This window comes from Crassostrea angulata, chromosome 7 (genome assembly GCF_025612915.1).
Source record: "Crassostrea angulata isolate pt1a10 chromosome 7, ASM2561291v2, whole genome shotgun sequence".
NCBI classification, from domain to species: Eukaryota; Metazoa; Mollusca; class Bivalvia; order Ostreida; family Ostreidae; genus Magallana; species Magallana angulata.
In genome coordinates this window covers 57495957-57514360 of record NC_069117.1, presented here as the reverse complement: position 1 = coordinate 57514360, position 18404 = coordinate 57495957, and the positions used below count along the sequence as shown (strand labels likewise).

Here is an 18404-nt window from a genome sequence, read left to right as displayed (position 1 = left end):
CCAACCACTATCGTAACTTCCATATATGGAAAATTGGCTCGTACATCTACGTGACGTTCTTAAATACTATATCTATCAACAATTCATTTACTTTAAAAATCATAAGTTTTAGAGCAATTTAAAGAGAGGTATACATTTTAATATTAACATCAAAATGCTTTCTTTTTTGGTGCTTCAATGGCTATGACAGCAATCATTACAGAAAAAAAAAAACGGCAACAAGGATTGTGGGTTTTTTTCTGCAATATTTGCTACCTTTATACTCACATGAACCAATTACAAAACAATATCATCTGACAAGTGTTCGCGTTTCTAAGAGGGCAGACTGCTGGATGTAAAAAAAATTCAGTGGGTCAGCCCTCCAAGCATGGATAAGAGGCAGGTATTACGCTAGTGTCAAGAGACCATGCCGGGAATTGGTACCGAGGCGCCTTACTTCCGCACTCGGAGACGTGTGTCGTGGACCAAAAAGGTCAATCGTTCGGTAAAGCCGCACACCGGAGGAACCGCGAACGTTAACTTGTAAAATGCAATGTATTTAACCCCAATAAACTGAAATCTTAATGTGATTTACCTTAAAAACCGAACGAATTGACAGTTAACCTAATGATCCGGCATCGAAAATGAGGTTTGAATTTCAATAAGTGAAACATTGCTGAATAATTTCTGTATAATTGGTTTGTTCGTAAAGCAGACTTAAGGTCTTACTTCAGAGATATTTTTATTCATGAAGTGATTTTACTTGTACCTTCCTGTGTGATGAAGAAGTTAATAGTACAACAACTGTTTCTCATCCTTCTATCATCACTGAAACATATCAAATTTATCGACCATATTCAAGACATCGACATACATTTTCTCTTGCTTATGACTTTCAAGATGAAAAAAAAAAATCTCTTCAAGGTTTACATCTTGACAGTTTTAACAATGGTCTGAAGAGCAGATCGCCATTCATCACAGAATGTGACATTTGCAACACCAATCTTGTTGACCTTTCCGTCAAAAGGTCATCATTTCTGCAATAAACCTGTTTAAAGTCGGGCCGGTCTGTGACAGGCTCGGCCGGTGGACTGACACCGGGACCTTCAACAAGTGCGTCCACTGGTCCATTCAAAAATCTGCCGCGACTCCTGAACCGTCTTTACTAAATTCGATGTGAAGCACTTTCTAAGGTATTCCAAGAGATTCATTCAATAGCCTAAAAGGATTTTTATAAGTTATAAATTAGAGTTGAAAGCTGTGTTTTACTTTCTAAGAAATTTCGTTCCATGTCCTATAAAGAGAACCTTTGAGTTTAGCATTGTTCTGCCCCATACATGTACATTAATTCATTTTATACAGAAAAATTGCACGATGCTTATACGTAAATTATATTTAGTTGGTATCCTTGGTTGAATTCCACGAAAAGGTGTTAAGTGTGGAGTATGTGGAAGTAATTTTTTTAAAGAAAAAAATGGTTAATTTTCTAATTACAATATAATCAATGGGTTGCTTTAAACTTTTAATGTCGATTGAAAAAATACTTTGATGATCGTAGCCATTTTTAGAATGTATTGATCTCCATTAAAGAAAAGCCCTAAAAATAAAGGAAAATACAATTACCATAAAAAAATGGATTTTTTTTTAACAAAAATGGTTTATAGCTAAAAAAAATCATTATTTTACCATACTTTGAGACAAAGTTACGACTTAAATAAGCAAGCTTATCCTTTTTTTCAACAAACGGTTGTAGTGAGAACACCAATGAACCCCCATCATATTTTTTTTTCAGATTTCTAAATCTTCAAAATAAGTCTGGAGCTGCGCAGTTCGACAGCTGTTTTAAGTGATTAAAACGATAATGTCCTGTTCTTGTATGCATAATATGCATACAAAACAACATATTAAATCTCATATTTATTGCTTTTGTATCTTTTGGCAACAGTTTTGGTCAGTTTTGGGCAGAAACAAGCCAGTAGCCCTTTTCACAAAAAATCTTACGAATTTGCGTAAGATTTATAGTTAACAATCTCGTAAGAGAAATATTAAGTCAGTTTCACGAAAGCACTCGTAAGTGAAAAAATTCTCGTACGTCAATTCTTAATGATCGCGCACGTAAGATTACACTTACGACAAAAAGCTTCCCTAACAACGTACTTTCATTTCTGACGCGCATGCTTATGACACATTTCCGTGTTTACATTATTCTCGTAAAGTTACGACAAATTTTACACGTAAGAATCTCGTAAGATTTTTCGTGAAAATGAACAAAAACTTTAAGTTTTCACTTACGATAAAAATTAATCGTAAGATTTTTTGTGAAAAGGGCTACAGGTCCAGAATTTTTTCATTCTTATCCTCAAATGTGCAAGATGGCCGCACATCCCCCTTAATCAACTGAAATGTAGATTCCCTGTAAACGTGTTTTGGGTTTCTCTTATTTAGTTGTTTTATCACTTATTTCAGAAATAATTGAAAATCTTAAAATAGCCAGTTTGTCACCTTTCTGGAAGGGTTGTGAGCAATTGTGTGATGAATGGATCCCCGCTGGGAACCTGAGCTTAGGTCATAAATTGGCAAGGCTATCCTCAGTGGTAAGATACTGATCTTTCCGGTTTCAAAATCTAAGCATTAGTAATTATATTGTTGAAAAATGTCTCCACACTATGAACAAGGCCCAAAAATAGAACCAATTTAACAAGACCTTGGACTTTCAGTAGGATATAGCTATCTATTCCTTGCGTCAAAACAAATTAAAAATGACGCGGTTTCAATCGAAATATGCATCGATTGCGTATTCTTAGCTCAAAAGCCAGACAAATCTTGTTGATTTCAAAGAGCCATGGCTGAGTGGCTAGCAATGAAATGACAGGCCTACGTCACATTGTTGTTTGACACAACTAACCAAAGTCCAAGCTCTTGTTAAAATGGTTCTAAAATAGTTGAAGGCAAACTCTCACACACATCCACCAAATTAACAGGAGCACGATACTTTTATTGCATTTTGGAGACCAGCAGACGAAAGACATCAAAGATTGAAAATGGAAATAGTTGTAAATAAGGTTTAACTGTTGGGCATAATCCTGAAATAAATTAGACATCCGTATGAGTATGAAGTACATTTATACAACACCGTTATCACATTATCGGTACCCGTCTCCTTATATTACTGGAGCAGCAATGTCAACAGCGAGAATTGAAATGTTTTAGTGTTTTTGACAGTTGAGCGGTAATGTCCTTTACAAAAATTTAGATTATCGGGAATCAAAATTTGTATGACAATATGACAAATTTTGATTCCCAATAATCAAATTTTTTGCAAAGGACAGTAGTTTGAGGGGATGGGTCTTGCATTCACCCAAGCCCCATCCTGTTTCAAAATTATTGCCGCGAGCCTAAATTCTTAAAATGGTATTTTTCTCGAAGATTGATATCTGCATTTATTTACGGTGTACTTATAAACAACGCATCACATACTTCCGGACTGTTTCAGAAAACAAGATGCAATCCTAAGGATTAATAATTCAACACCGAATTAGAAAGCACATTTTGATTGTGTTAACATAATAAATGACTATACTGGTTCATTTCACTCAGATAAGAATTAACAAACCTGATAAACATGTCCCTTAATGTACTCATCAACCAGTGCATTAAAAATCCCCAGAAAATCTACGCCAATGTCTGAAAGTCTCCGAGAGGATGGTTCTGTGCGGGAAACTTTGTTACCAAGTTCTTTAGTTGAGATCAGTTCTTTATTATTTTAAGATTTTTGCAATATGGTAATGAATACAAATCGTAATAACTGGGTTGCAGATACTTTCTTTGTTCTTTGTTGCAACAAATTCACAACAATAAATTAAACGGTGCCCCGAACAGGTGCTTGTTTGAAATCAAGCTAAGGGTATATTTCTGACACAATTTATGTATACATGCGATAACATTAACTGGTGTAATTAAGAAGTAAATGTTGAAGTTTGTGCAGATAATTGGTTAATTGTTGATGTACTGTTGATGTTTCATGACACACATAATGAAGAAGATAAAAAATAGCCACCAAAGGCTTCATTTATATTCATTAACAAGAGATTGGCATCTCAGATGAAAGGTTATTTTGTCATTATTTACATACAATTTGCGCTATTGCTCTGTATTTCTTAATGTCGAAAGATTTAAATTACTCCAAGCAACCGATTCGGATTTATTTTTGGAATCTTATTAATAAATCAAGACCATTTTGACAAAGCCACAACTTTCTATGGTTTTATTTTTTTCTTTCAAAGTTTTACATTAAATAAAATATGTATATATCTATCAACTGGCAACACCTCGATCTCTATACTAGGTTGTTACGCAATTAACAATTAAAAAAATCAGCCAGTCTCTTGCAATTCAAATTTTAATTAATAAAACAGATGCAGGCCTTCCAATGCTAGGAACAATCACGCTACTAAACCAATTATAATGTTTGAGGCAGTTTATTTTTACTTTTAATAAATATGATCTTGAAAGAACAGAAGAGAAATTATTGGTCTGTCTGCGCTCTGAATGAAATTAAAAATATTGTCTTTTTTGACACATTTTACTTCTAAGATAAAATTGGCTTTTGTTTTAGAAATAAATGCTGTCTGATGGGACAGGGGTTTAACTTTAATTTAATTAGGACTCAGACTTCCAAAAAAAAAATTCCTAGAAGTAAGTAAAAATATACAATTTCTCAGGAAGTATTTTCCTCCTTAATAATAATCGTTATTTTACTTTTAAGAGTTCATAGACTTTAAATGTATTGGTCAATAAAAAAATTAAAATATTCGACCTCTTTGTAAATGCTTTTCCACAACAATTTATATAATCGTCATTTGTAGTTTAAGGTTTAATAGACTTAATAGAAATAATAGATATTATTTCAATTTATCGATGTAAAAATATGTCATAAATAAGAGGCAAAACAAGTTATTCTTATCAACATATCAAATAACATTCTATTTGGTTATACAATGAAAGATGGATCGTGCTAAATTTATAATTATTCATATCAAAAATCAAATATTTGTCAAAAAAAACAAAAACAAAAACAAAAAACCCAACATGCTTAGTACGCATAAAATAAAAATATTTTCAACGAAACACTAAACTATTTTTTAAACGATTAGGGAATACTAAACGTTTTATATATAAGCGGAAAAATGAAAAAAAAAAGAAAAAAGTGAAAGTTTTTGCTTAAGGGAAAATGTGTATTGTGTTGTAGATCTATTTATTAAAATACACACGCGCACGCAAATCCCTTCCGGCCTCGCTCCGCTTGTCAGGGTTAGGACGGCGTTTAATCATCAGTCCAGTGCAAGCGCCTTATTATCAAGACCATCTGACAGCCGCGCCAGAACGAGAGATGTAGAGACCATGGATGAAGCGCTAACTCCACTCTAGAACCTTGTGAGATCATCAGTAGAAAGAGACATTCTAATCCGGACCAGAACTTTAGCCACAGCCATTAACCGTAGAATTGGTGTGGAGTTGAATTCTTGTTCCGATTTTAGAAAGTTTTCTTTATTCTGGGTCTTCTTTGTTTCTGTGATTCAAGCCTTTGACTGTTTTTGGAGGAGACGGTCCTTCAGGATTTTGCCGACGATTGTTCTCAGTAGACACTTACCGCTGTCTTGATCCCTTATGACTTTTTGGAATTTGAATGTTTGACCTAACGAAATGTCTGTGATAAAACGAGATCTATACACATCCAGAAATCCAATCTATACAGCATTATATTTTATTCTGACTGTTCAGTTCTATGGAGTATTAATTTTTGCGGGACATGTAAACGAAAAAGGTATGTGGAATATTTTATTGGTGCTTGGGGGAAAAAAAGCTGCAATGAACAATAACTTGCACGCATATCGTCATAAAAACTATTAAAAGAAATGAATTAATTTGGAATCGGTATGCTAAATTGCTTTTTTGAACCTAGGTAAGCGGCGTTTGCTAGCCTTTGGAGACGCTTCAAATGCATGAACTATCTTATGTCCATATCGTGATAGATTTGTGCCAATTATGTCCCAAAACCAATGACGACCAAACCAACACACACACCAAACAACGCGTGAACTCATCGTAAAGAGCTTTTATATCATTTTTGTAGAGATCGAACACACGGCAGACAGACCAATATTCGTATCGCATTCCTCTCTGTTTTAATCGTGCATTTACAAGTAAACATTGCGATTTGTAACAAATATATGTATACTAGTATTGGATTTATATGTCTGTTGTGTCCGTATCTTGATGAAAGTCTCAAGAAGAGAATTTAGTATCAGTATATATTCCAAAGCTTTTATTGTCGTTTTGCAAACAGGAGTTGATTTTGGTAGATAAAGCTGGTTGATTCTTTGAAGTCATTAACACACCACAAAAAACCATTTACATGATTGAAACACTGAGTGACTTACTTTAAGTAAATTGATTAAATGTGAATACGAAGAAGACATTTTTATGTTTTCTAAACATTGATATTCTTCTTAGGGACCGCCACGGTAACTTACTTTGTATAATGTACTACTTAATTGTTAAGGACTTTGACCACCGTATTAACATGTAGAAAGATTGATCACATTTATAGAAGGATAAGACAAATTAGAGTTTAATACGGCAGGGATAGAAACACCGCTTTGTCTTACATCAAAGTTGATGACAAATTCAGAAGACCGGTAGTATGATAAAGATTGGGGTCTACTGTCTATATAAAGCCTGGATAAAGTGATTATTTCAAAATCTTTTAAATACTTTCTTCATATCGACTCTAATGTCCTGAAGCATCTCAAAAATAAACTCCGCCATAAGTCATCAACTACACATTAACACCGCTCTAGTGACACAATGTACCACAAATGCAAATAAGAACATGTTATCAAAATCACTCTAGGCATTTTTTGTATTAAGTACTGCGAAAGTTTTTATAGAATAAAAAAGTAAAGTGAAATTTACGCTTCATGAACGCAGACATTTAGTGTCATAACAATCCAAATTGAAGTCTTTGTCAAACTGTCTTCAGTCTTGCATAGGATATTTCGTTGACCATTTATTGTTAATTAAAACGTTGTCTAAGATCAATATTCAACTAAACTATGAAATATCTATCACATTTTTCTGACGAATTTGTCAGTATTAATGTATATGAATGTTAATATATCCAGTTCTTGGAAAGCTGAAGTTGCGAGTCTATCTTGATGATGAGCAGGAAGTTAAAAAGGTAAAAAGACATTAATAAATTGCAGTCGTATTTTGTTGTTTTGTAGCACGTCTGTATGCTAACAACAAACGACTCATTAGTCTGTATTAATGGTGCCATGTTGCACGCTAGACCATGTAACAGTGAATTACACGTAATGATATGCAGCAGTTGACGAGACCTGTCCTACAAAACCGTTATTTTTATTGACCTTCTTATGTAACCATGTCGGATCACACGACATAATGTGTATTACTAATTGAAAACACTAATTAATTTGCAATAAACAAAAATGACTTAATTGCATTCATACGAGTATAACTGCATTACGTAACGAATATGTTTTACGGAAACGAAAAACAAATTTTATCTTTGGCTACACCAGGAAATTAAAGTTTCATAATTCTCTAAGAAGTATTTTCTTTACAAAAAGTTTTTTTAAGTTTCAAAATTTTTGAATTTGAATTTTAAATTTTAAAGAGGATCCTCTGCTTGATTGGTATAATAGGAACTGTGTCAGCAACATCTAATACATCGTCACGATCTCTTTAAATAAGAGTCTAGGTGTAGTGAGGTACCTTAAGACACCTCACTTAAAAATGCAAATTATTCCGAAACTTCAATATATTAAAATTGTTATGCGAGTTTTAAAGCCACCGATTGGGTAACAAGAAAAACGCTAAGGCATATAAAAATTTATTCACATTTATGAAAGGTGTGAGAAACCGTATCAAACAATATTTTGAGGGAGGATATTGGGATACGTTTAATGAATCTTAAGATTGTTATTAAGCGAATTTATAGCTGTCAAACTTGTTAATTCCTAAAGAAGATTATAAGACGTTTATATATGTTTGCGGTTATTAATTAAATTTTGTACGTCATTAACATGCAAATATATGCAGAAATAGGGTCGATTGTGAACCAACGGCCATAGATTTCTGGTAATGAGGCACAAAAGTTTCCCCAACGACATAACCTCCAAATTATAAACAAAAAATCAGGGGACTGTTGGGGATGTTGAAATGGGCACGGGTGTGTGGCTTGATCTGTCTCCTCTGTTTCACCTCAGAGACTGGGGTACAAGGTAGATATAACACCTGTATACTAGTATACATATATTTGTGCTTGCGTTATGGTATAATTAAGAGGCGTCATTTTATATGCTAGATGTGAATATTTAATTTGGCGACACAATGTACTATGTGCTTAGTTTTTTTGTAAAAATATACTTAATTCGGAGGTAAAACCTGGAATTGTATACACTGTTAGAATGACCAAATATTTGAGAAAAATGTTCGTTGTTTTCTATATGTTGATTTCTTATTGGACATGTTCCTTTTTTGATGTTTTTAGTAAAATATATTAATGAGAGTTCTGAGAAATTAAAATTATCTTAACATATAAAGCTTACAATTGCTTGTGTATTCGATCTCGCGAAATGGAAAAAATAAACTAGATCTTTGTAAATTAGGTATTTGAAGGAAAAGATGGAGAGAAATATACATTTGAAGCATATTTTGATAAGACATAAATGTCCACTGAGGCAATAAATGGGTAATAACTAGGTATTTGGGCCCTTGTTTATGAGTATTTCATCGATGGTTTAGTGATCCGGGCATTGTGACGTTGTCTTACGGAGAACCCCGCCCAATGAACATCAAGGGAAAGACCTACATCCCCAGGGGATTCACATCATGGCGTCTCGGCTCAGAATATCCGTTTGAAAGGAAAAGAGAAACTACGTGTATATTCAAGGGGGGGGGGGGGGGGGCGTTAAAATGGTTTTAAAAAAAATGCCATGGACCGTTAATGGTGTCTAATAGTGTCTGACAATCTCTTAATAAAATGTCATCCAAATGATAAAAATGCAACTTTTGCGCCTCATTTGTCAATGGACATTGCAAAATTAGAGAATCATTATATGTTTTAACATTGTTTTTGTAATATGGATTTACTATATAGACAATTTCTTATTTGTAGAACAAACATACACGTTAAATATACCGTGGCACATAGGAAACCTTCACCCACGACATGTGCAATACACAGTTCACGGAATTCCAGAAATCCAAACCCTCCGACTCAAACGGAACGACAACATTAACATCAACGTGCCCTCCTGTATCATAGATCAGGGTTTTACTATTTGTGAATACGGAAATATACAAGTAAGTCTTCTACAAAGTCTCTTGTTAGTAAATGTTACTTGACATCATAAAACTGTTATAATAAGCAGGGAATCAAGAAATTTATCTACACCCCCCCCCAAAAAAAAATAAAATCGAAAATCAAAACGATAATAATTTGTACATCACAATTATGAGGATATAAGGTTAGAGGACTAAACGTTACTGCGTGGTATTGTAGGAGAAAATTAAAATATATTTGTATTAGTATGTTGTTTTTCGTTAGTTTACTTAGTTTTTATACAAAAGTTTGATTGTGATTATGCCAACATTGTATAATACCCGACTAACCTAATATTGAAATTCCTAATAAATGAAATGCGAACTAATAAACTGTTTGTTTTTGTTTCAGGATATTGCCTTCTATCACACTACCGATAAACAAGGGGCGTTTGCAATCACAATGGACCGCACGGCACCAACGAACACACAGACACAACTTGTGAGTAAAACCCCTTCTCAACCTCCCCTTCCCCCAACCCCTTTATCGGTAGAGAGATCCGTGGCCTGAAATCAAATTTACTTGAATATTCATAAAACTGAGTGAATTATTGTACTAATGGTATTTTTCTATGATTTTTCAGGAAGGCGTTTTGGTCTCCGGAAAAGACGCGTTTGTGTTGGAGCCAAATGGTCCCCTGGGACACAGCCTGACCCCCGCCCACAACCACAGGATTATGAAGAGGAGTTCGTACATCAACAGCCAGTACCTGGACAGTAAGAATAATATCCCTTTCTCCTCCTTCCGTCTCTTGTTCATTAGTTTATAAAGGTCATAGAATGCGTGGTCGTTTGAACGAATCTCTTGTCCTTTGTGAAGGTTAGTTACATATTTTCTGCAATGAATAATTGGTAGTTAACAAGATCTACTCAAGGAATAGAAAAAAAAACCGGTTTTGACAGTAGTTTATGACGACGTCAGCGGACAACAGAAGTAAGAGAGGGACAGTTTCCTCTCCTCCCACAATTACTCGTTAAATCTTCATCTGCCGTACGTAAACAATAAAAACAGTCCTGTTTGCGTTCCCCCGTAGTATAAATCTGTTGCCTCTGTCACGAATCTTGTTTGATACTAGTTTGGTGTGATGTATAGACGGACACTAAGCATTAACGGACTGTCCTGCAGTTTCTCACCTCTCTAATGACATGCTTGCCACACATACATGAAGCAATGACATATTATCTTACATAGACGTAAGAACAGTGGGTCTGTATCCAAACAACAGACCATCGCTTTCACAAAAGACTTCCATCATTCTAAACGATAATTGCATCTTCTTTTTAATTTAGAACATAAAACAAACGGACCTTTTTCATATAATTCTGTAGGCCTTGTTCCTTGGTTTCCATTCCTTGCTATAATTAACATAATTTTACTTGTCATGAAGCAACGACAAACTTACAAAAAATCACATTGTCCTTAAAATAAATCTTGTAAAACAAACGAGCTAAATTAAAACGTGCCAACTGGAGGTATAGTTGACAGGGACAAATCACTCTCCCTCCGTCCCGGTGACATATTAACATCTTACTAATACGGGGTGTTTTACCTTAAGCTTAGTAAGCTCACTGTGTGAATCTGTAAACCATAACCACGTGATCTCTATAAAAAAAAACCATTACGATCTCGTTTTACATAATAATTAAACTGCTGCAAAAGTTATAAAACGTTATTATACAAGAATTATCAATGCAGATGAAACTTAGGATGGAAAATTAAATGCAATTTTATTTATGGATAAAGTTATTTTAAGTTTTAATATATACTCATTTAGTAAACAGTGCTGCGTAGAAAATTAAATTCAAACCAAAACACGAGTTAGGTAAACTCATTTTCAGTGGATATTAAGAGTAACTATTGAGTAACTATTTTGATTTTTTGTGTATATATTGAGCCCACCATAATATATTTCCTAAAATATGTTATCCAAAAAAAAAATAACTTCTCACAAGTAAAATTATTAAAATTCTCTTATTATTTCCATTGTAACAATCACATTTTAAGTAAATCTAATTCTCTCTTTTTTGTTGTTAGATTGGCATTCGTCGACAAACCGGCATGATATGACATACATGGACAGACGGATGGTACATATCTCAGACAGACACACCTTCCAAGATTTCCAGGACAACATGCTTCATGACGTCAACTACAACACCAAACGCCCGTATGTGGTGGAGGTGCTAGTCCTGATCGACAACAGTTTATACCAAAAGTAGGTATCTGAATAGATGTACTAGTGCTGATCGACAACAGTTTGTACCAAAAGTAGGTATCCAAATAGAAACAAGCACAAGTAACAGTTACTGTTTATACCAAAAGTATGTATCCCATTTAGTTACAACAAAAAACGCGGGTACCAATCAAAGGTTGAACTGACTATTCTGTTTAATTATCAAACAGATCACATGTACTATTTACAGTTATAACTTTTTTTCAGAACGACCTTTTACTCACTATTTGTTTTTTAATAATCGAATAAAGAAATAGTCTGTGGTAATACGAGTCTAGGTTTAATATTACGATATGTCCAGCTATGTCGGACAATAAGACTGTAATAAATCTGTTGATGTTGTAGATTCTACAAGAGACACGGCGGTGATGAACTGGAAACAATGACAAAACTCAAATACTACTTTGCGCACATTGTTAACGGGGTGAGTTGGTCACTCAGTAATGTGTTGTTATTTGATTCTGAATTTTGTTTTATCCTTTAGTTGACTGTGAATTGGAATGTTGTAGATGGACCTTCGTTACTCTTCCATCAACAATACAGGGTTTACCATCTCTATTCGTCTGGCCGGTTTCTTCATCGCAAAGGTACAGACTGCATTCAAAATCACAGATTCTCACACTATTACCTTTGAAATGCAAATGAATATTGAGCGTAAAAAATGGCTAGTTAACATTGACCGATGTATTTCCTGATTTTACAGAATGCCAGCGACCTTCCGTTTGTGATGACGTACAGACAGGGAGGGGACAGGCGCTCGAAGGTGGACGGAAGTTCCACGCTTCTGGGGCTGACCAACTTCCTGAAGTCCAAAAAGGATTTACCACACCACGACCACGCTATGTTGTTCACTGAGTAAGTTAACCGATGATACATATATACTGGCATTATGTGCTAACAAAGACTTCATACCTAACTTCGTTAAATGTACATATTGGCTTTGGACTAATAAAAAAGAAATTATTATTAACATACATCTTTTGATTATCATAATCAGGGATAGGAAAATGAGAAAATAATTACTGCATAAATGACAGACTATTCGAACACGTAGTTGTCACCACGGTCGTAAAAAATTACGACGAAATACGCTTTAGTAACCGAATATCATTGCTTCTAAATTCATGTACACATATATTTATAAATACACATTGTGAACCCCCTCTCTCAGCTTTTTCTCGCAGTCACGTGGATGTGTCCGTGATCCTGATCACCTGACATTGCTATGAGAGAGGATGACATTTAATACAACCTAAGACCTACACATCCAATTGTCATTCAGAGTGTTGTGTAATTACCCCATCAAGTCACCATTGAGTAGCTCAGTTCCATCTAGGGATGCCTTCAAATTTGAATTTGACGACAAAGGCTTTAGTTCCTATCAAATCATAACTTTGCCAAAAGAAACCTTCAACATTTGTACCAATATCAGTAGAATCTTGAAAGTGTTACAGAATTTAGTTCCCGTTAAATACGAATATGTTGATTTGGTCAGTCAAATTTACTTGAGAAATTATCATTATCCCATATAATTTGTTAGATTATAAGTTGATTCTACGTACAAGTATTGCTGTTTGGCAGACGATTTTTATAGACCAATTGAAACTGTGTTGTAATTGTAAGGTAGGGATAAGAAATATGCCTGTCTTTCAATCCCTGTTTAGTCTATATAATTGTGTTTAACTTAAACTATGATAAAATAATATTTTATTGCACATTTTTTAGCTAATTCTGCATGCATAGATTAATCTAACATTTCTTATAGATAGTTTGAGACAGTGGAATTTTACTTATGTTAAGACCTTAACCTGTTCGTTATCATAATTAATTCCTAATATCTTGTTAATTGTTGTCATTTCGTGGTAATCTTAATAATGGATGTTAATTACAATTCAAAGTTCGAAACATAATGACCAGAAGAAATAAACTTCAACATTTCTGTCTATCAGATGTCATCATGGGGGTTTAATTTGCATGACAGAAAGGAAGTATTTTCCTTGTGAACATTGACCTGTCTGATTAACGTATGATTTAGAGAGAAACGTCCAACGTTGTTTAAGGACCCTTGCCCCAACCAACCAAATCCTAAAACCAAAGACTCGTGGCGTCAAGAATTTAAGACGAAGACCAAACATCCCTGTTTTGTATGATTCCTTTACTTGCGTCGACATAAAATGCCTCTCAATCAACATGCCATTACCATTTTTAAGACAATCGGATTAAGTCTTTGTTAAAAGTAAACGGCGTGACTAAATAAAGTTATTATTAAAATTCATCTGGCCAAACTTTCATTCAAAATTATCCTAAAAAGTTAAAAATTGTAATTATTTTGCATGTTTTGAGAGGGTTGAATAAGATTTTGGTTTACATATATGATCAGAAAATAAACATCATTAAACATTGCTACAATGTATAGGGACCATGGAACATTAAATCGGTCTAATTCCAGTAACCAACAAACACAAACAATCAAAACTGGTCTAATGAGAGTTTCATTTAAAAATAGTAATGAAAACGATCTCTTTTGGGGGCATTGTCAAAGCTGTCGTTAGGGTCCCATTAGAGGAGAATTATCTCGGTATTTAGCATAATATTCTTAGACCGCCATGTCAAACACTGCGACATGATAAAACTTCAAACCCCAAACCATGTCACAAAAACATAATGATACAACGGAATAGTTCGAAACGCAATTAATGTAACAGAAACCTAAAGGAGTGGTTCAGTTTTAAACTGAAATGCAGAAAGAAATGGTCAAGTGTTTCAGTTTTCACACTATAAAACAGAAACGTAGAAATACATTGGAATAATCCACAACTCAATCAATTTAAGTCTGCTGCTGGGACATAGGAATGTTTCAGAAAAAAACAAACTACGTTATACATGGATATATATACTAAACTTAATGATAGGATGCATTTGGATAGTCCATACTTAAACTCTAATAGAAGGAACTAAAAAGTCCAAAACTACAAATTGAAAATAGTTTAAACTTAAACAAAATAGCAAATCAAGGATGTTTTGTAAAGCAATAATGGATTTTCTTCAGGTATTTCTAAAAAAATAATTTTTTCTGACATGTAAATGTTATATATTTTTTCTTTTAAGGTACGATGCTACAAATGGAAGAGGATACATATTAGGTACATTTACAGCCTTTACAAATTGTCAATGTTTGATTGACATTGAAAATATGTTTTTAAGTACTGAGTAAAGGCGAAAAAAGCATCAGAAAACTAATTTGCTTTGTGTCTATTTTCTAGGAACGAGTTACCTAAGTGGTATCTGTACCGCAATGAGCACGTCTGTCATTGTTGACCATGGCTCATATAACTCCGCTGGAATTGCTGCGCATGAATTAGGACACAAGTAAGTAGTTCAAAATAGCCACAGCTCACGAGTTTGGAAACAAGTGTTCAAATAAAAGTCACATATAGATAAAAGGCCTTAAAAGATGAAAAGTGCTCACAAATAATGTGATAATGGTCTTCTTTAATAGGATTGTTAAACAAGAAATATATCAGTATACAAACGATGAAAAAAATGAATTAAAGAAATTAGTTTAAAGGTCGTAAGTTTATAAGGGAGAGTTTAACACACATAAGCAGTTTTCTAAAATCATATAGCGAGCTTTAAAATGAGTGTTTCAAAAGACAATGCAACATTTTAGTTCAGGAACTTAAACAACGTTTTCATAGTTCTTCCTTGCTTTATTGTCGCCGAACTATAAGAATAAACAAACCCCGGAGTGTCATTTTTGTACGTTTAAATTTGATGCTTGACAACTAAACTAGCTTGTTGTGGCATGTTGACATTGCATATGTGAGCCAAACAGACTCTGAGGTGACCAGAATTTTTATTTGTAATTTACATTTTAATAAGTCTCGGGCACGGTTTATACCACAACAGATTTACATATCATTCCCCACTGCACCGTTTACCAATTACTTGGCAGTAATGGGCCAGAGCAAGGAATATAATGGTGTAGCAAGATTAATCGGTTTTCATACGCTGAAGTGTTAATTTCAGAAACAAGATGTGCACTCTGTGCTAATTTAGACATACATATACATAGATTATGGTCTATTTAGCCACCGTTTGTGGTTAACATCACAGAAACAGCCGTCGTGTTCTGTCAAAATGGCCTAAAGATACACCCATTTTAAACAAAGCATTTGCGCAGAACATGGCGACTGATTAGCTGAGAAATACACTGTAACCAATAATCTCGTAAATTAACAATTCATTTTTTTTCAAATTAAACTGATGTGAAATCGATTTATGAAATAAACATGTACTATATAAATAGATTATTGTTGAACTGAGATATACTTATTTGAGGCTACATTAATGTATTACTTTGCCATGAAGTTTAGGTTCCAAGTCCGATTTTTTTTACTTTATTCATAATAAGGGTCAAAGAACTTTACAAATAAGTTACTGTACAAAGAAAAATGTGTAAGCAGGTGTGTAAAATATGTAACACATTGACAATGCCAATATTATTGTTTTCAATACCCATCTGTATTTTAGTTTGGGAGTAATTTACCATGATGGCGACGACAACCCTGTATCCACGCATTGTCCACGTGAGCTTAACTACATCATGGCACCATCATCGGCGATTATAAATTCAAAAACCAAAGAATACAGCTTTAAGTTTTCCGACTGTTCCATAGCTCAAATGGAAGACCATGTTAATTTATTGACACAAAGGTATACTTTTAGTGTCTTTAAATTTGGAAAATTAAAGCTTAAAACAAATGTAAAACGGAAACACCTTGAGAATGTGAACATCTTCAACCATCATGAATGATAAATCTAATTTGTAGGGCCCGGATCTTCCGTAGAAAGGGAAACTGTTTAGCAGACGACGCAGGTCCGTCGTACGCTACAATGGTAGTCAAGCCCTATCTCACTATTCCACCTGGACAGTTAGAAGACGTCCATACACAGTGTAGGCAGTTGTACGGAAACGAATCATTTATGTGTGTAAGTAACTCTCTCTTTCTCTCTCTCTCTCTCTCTCTCTCTCTCTCACGTTTTATAAGGATAAAATATTATTTGTGAATTGAATATTAACCACAATATTTACAGCCACCTGCCACAACTGACGAAATGTGCTACAAAATGTACTGTTTTGACCCCGGAAGGAAAATGTGTATAACCGGAAGTGAACAAAGAGCCGCCATGGGAACTTCATGTGGAGACAAAAAAGTAGGTACCAAAAGAAATATATGTATACAACATTACAGAAATAAAATATTAAAAGAAATATGCCAAGTAACATAATGAAATGTTTTGATTTTGCAGTGGTGTAAACTTGGAAAGTGTGTTCGAGATGAAAAAGCTCCCACTGTACCAGGTAATTGTGAAAAATATTATTATTAATAAGAAATTTGATTTGAAAGTTCAATTTGTAAATTGAAATAAAAGACAGAAGGTAGTTAGGTTATTTTGGAGAAGATAGAGGTACATATACGTCGTAAGTTTTTGAAACTTAGTTAAAACTTTACTGTTTGCTGATTATTTTGTTTAAGACGTAAATTTCTGTGTAGATAACTGTCCTTTCCCGGACGTCCCACCGCCTAGAGCCTCGTGTAAGGAGGATGCCACGCCCATGCAATGCCAAGATCCAATATTCTATAAGAGATGCTGCCAATCCTGTAATAGAAGTGAGTAGTAGATATACGCCAGTCACGTGTGACGTTAATCACGTGTGGTCGTCATTGATAAAGTTTATTGCCACCATTACAAAATCTCTAGAAAATATGTACCACTTACCATACTGCTACCTATAAAACGCCTGCTTGGGTCAAAAATAATTATTTAATCAATCCTTGCTTTAAGATAGTGAGCTGTTTCACCACTGGAGTGTATCTTATTGCAATGCTTGGCTCGGTATTGCATGGCTAATATTATACATGCGCTTCTTCTCTTTCAGATTTTACCGAAGAAGATTTTTGCAGGGATTCTAAAATTTTAATAAACGGTTTAAAATGCGACCAATTTATTGCTAAATATACGCAAGAGATATGCAATTATGATCCTAATGTCAAGAACTTTTGCTGCGCCAGCTGTAAAAAACATAGTGAGTATATAATAAGGTTTAACTCACATTATAAGATGTGTAACCAGGCATTTCTAATGAAAGCTTGAGCTTAAAACTTTACTCCTTGTATGAGGCAAGAGCTTAATCATTTATAATCCGAGTTTGCTCAAATTTACTTTGCTTCTATATATAATCGTTTCTGGTTACTTGAATCTTAAGAAAGAGTTAACATTGATATTTTTTATAATGGAATAAGTTTTACGTCTACTAGGTTGAACTATTCCTCATATATGTGATTGCTTGTTGTAACTTAACGATTTTCATAATGTAATACTACGCTCAAGAAAATTTTTGTAGGCCAATGTATCATAAAAAAGATGGCTCTAATTAAGCAACTACTTTCACTTTCAGTTCATTATGCGCCCACGCCGCCTTCGCCCACGCGTTCTGTGCCTGTGAACTGTCAAGACAATCTGTTCGTCAGAATAAACAGTCTGCCTTGTGAGGTGTTTGTTGCCAAAAACGGTCTGTGTGACAGACCAATTGTGCAACAACATTGCTGCGGAAGTTGCCAAGCATGGAATGACTTAAAGAAATAAACTATATACCCAGAATTAAGCGTTATTTCTTTTATTCATTTGATTTCAGCAACGCTTATTGTAATTGTAAAACGCATACATGTACTTAAAATACATGCATACTCATTTGATCTACCTTAAAATTTTTTAAAT

The 18404-nt window shown here is 34.2% G+C and overlaps 1 protein-coding gene across 3 annotated transcripts; it reads left to right on the top strand.

Moving 5' to 3' along the window:
• The first annotated feature begins 5321 nt into the window (after positions 1 to 5321).
• Positions 5322 to 18287, top strand: LOC128155180 (snake venom metalloproteinase ACLH-like). 3 transcript variants are annotated; one of them, XM_052816766.1, is made up of 17 exons: positions 5327 to 5803; positions 9182 to 9369; positions 9740 to 9829; positions 9972 to 10104; positions 11423 to 11603; positions 11967 to 12045; positions 12131 to 12208; positions 12325 to 12476; positions 14730 to 14764; positions 14885 to 14990; positions 16155 to 16337; positions 16454 to 16613; positions 16719 to 16838; positions 16935 to 16986; positions 17180 to 17296; positions 17566 to 17712; positions 18085 to 18287. In XM_052816766.1, exons 1-17 carry the CDS (start codon positions 5683 to 5685, stop codon positions 18270 to 18272), a joined length of 2130 nt encoding a protein of 709 aa, XP_052672726.1. In that variant the 5' UTR covers positions 5327 to 5682; the 3' UTR covers positions 18273 to 18287. The 3 variants fall into 3 exon arrangements, with proteins under 3 accessions (XP_052672728.1, XP_052672726.1, XP_052672727.1); XM_052816767.1 differs by lacking the exon at positions 5327 to 5803 and adding an exon at positions 8208 to 8285; XM_052816768.1 differs by lacking the exon at positions 17566 to 17712 and having other exon boundaries at positions 5322 to 5803.
• The last annotated feature ends 117 nt before the right edge of the window (positions 18288 to 18404 follow it).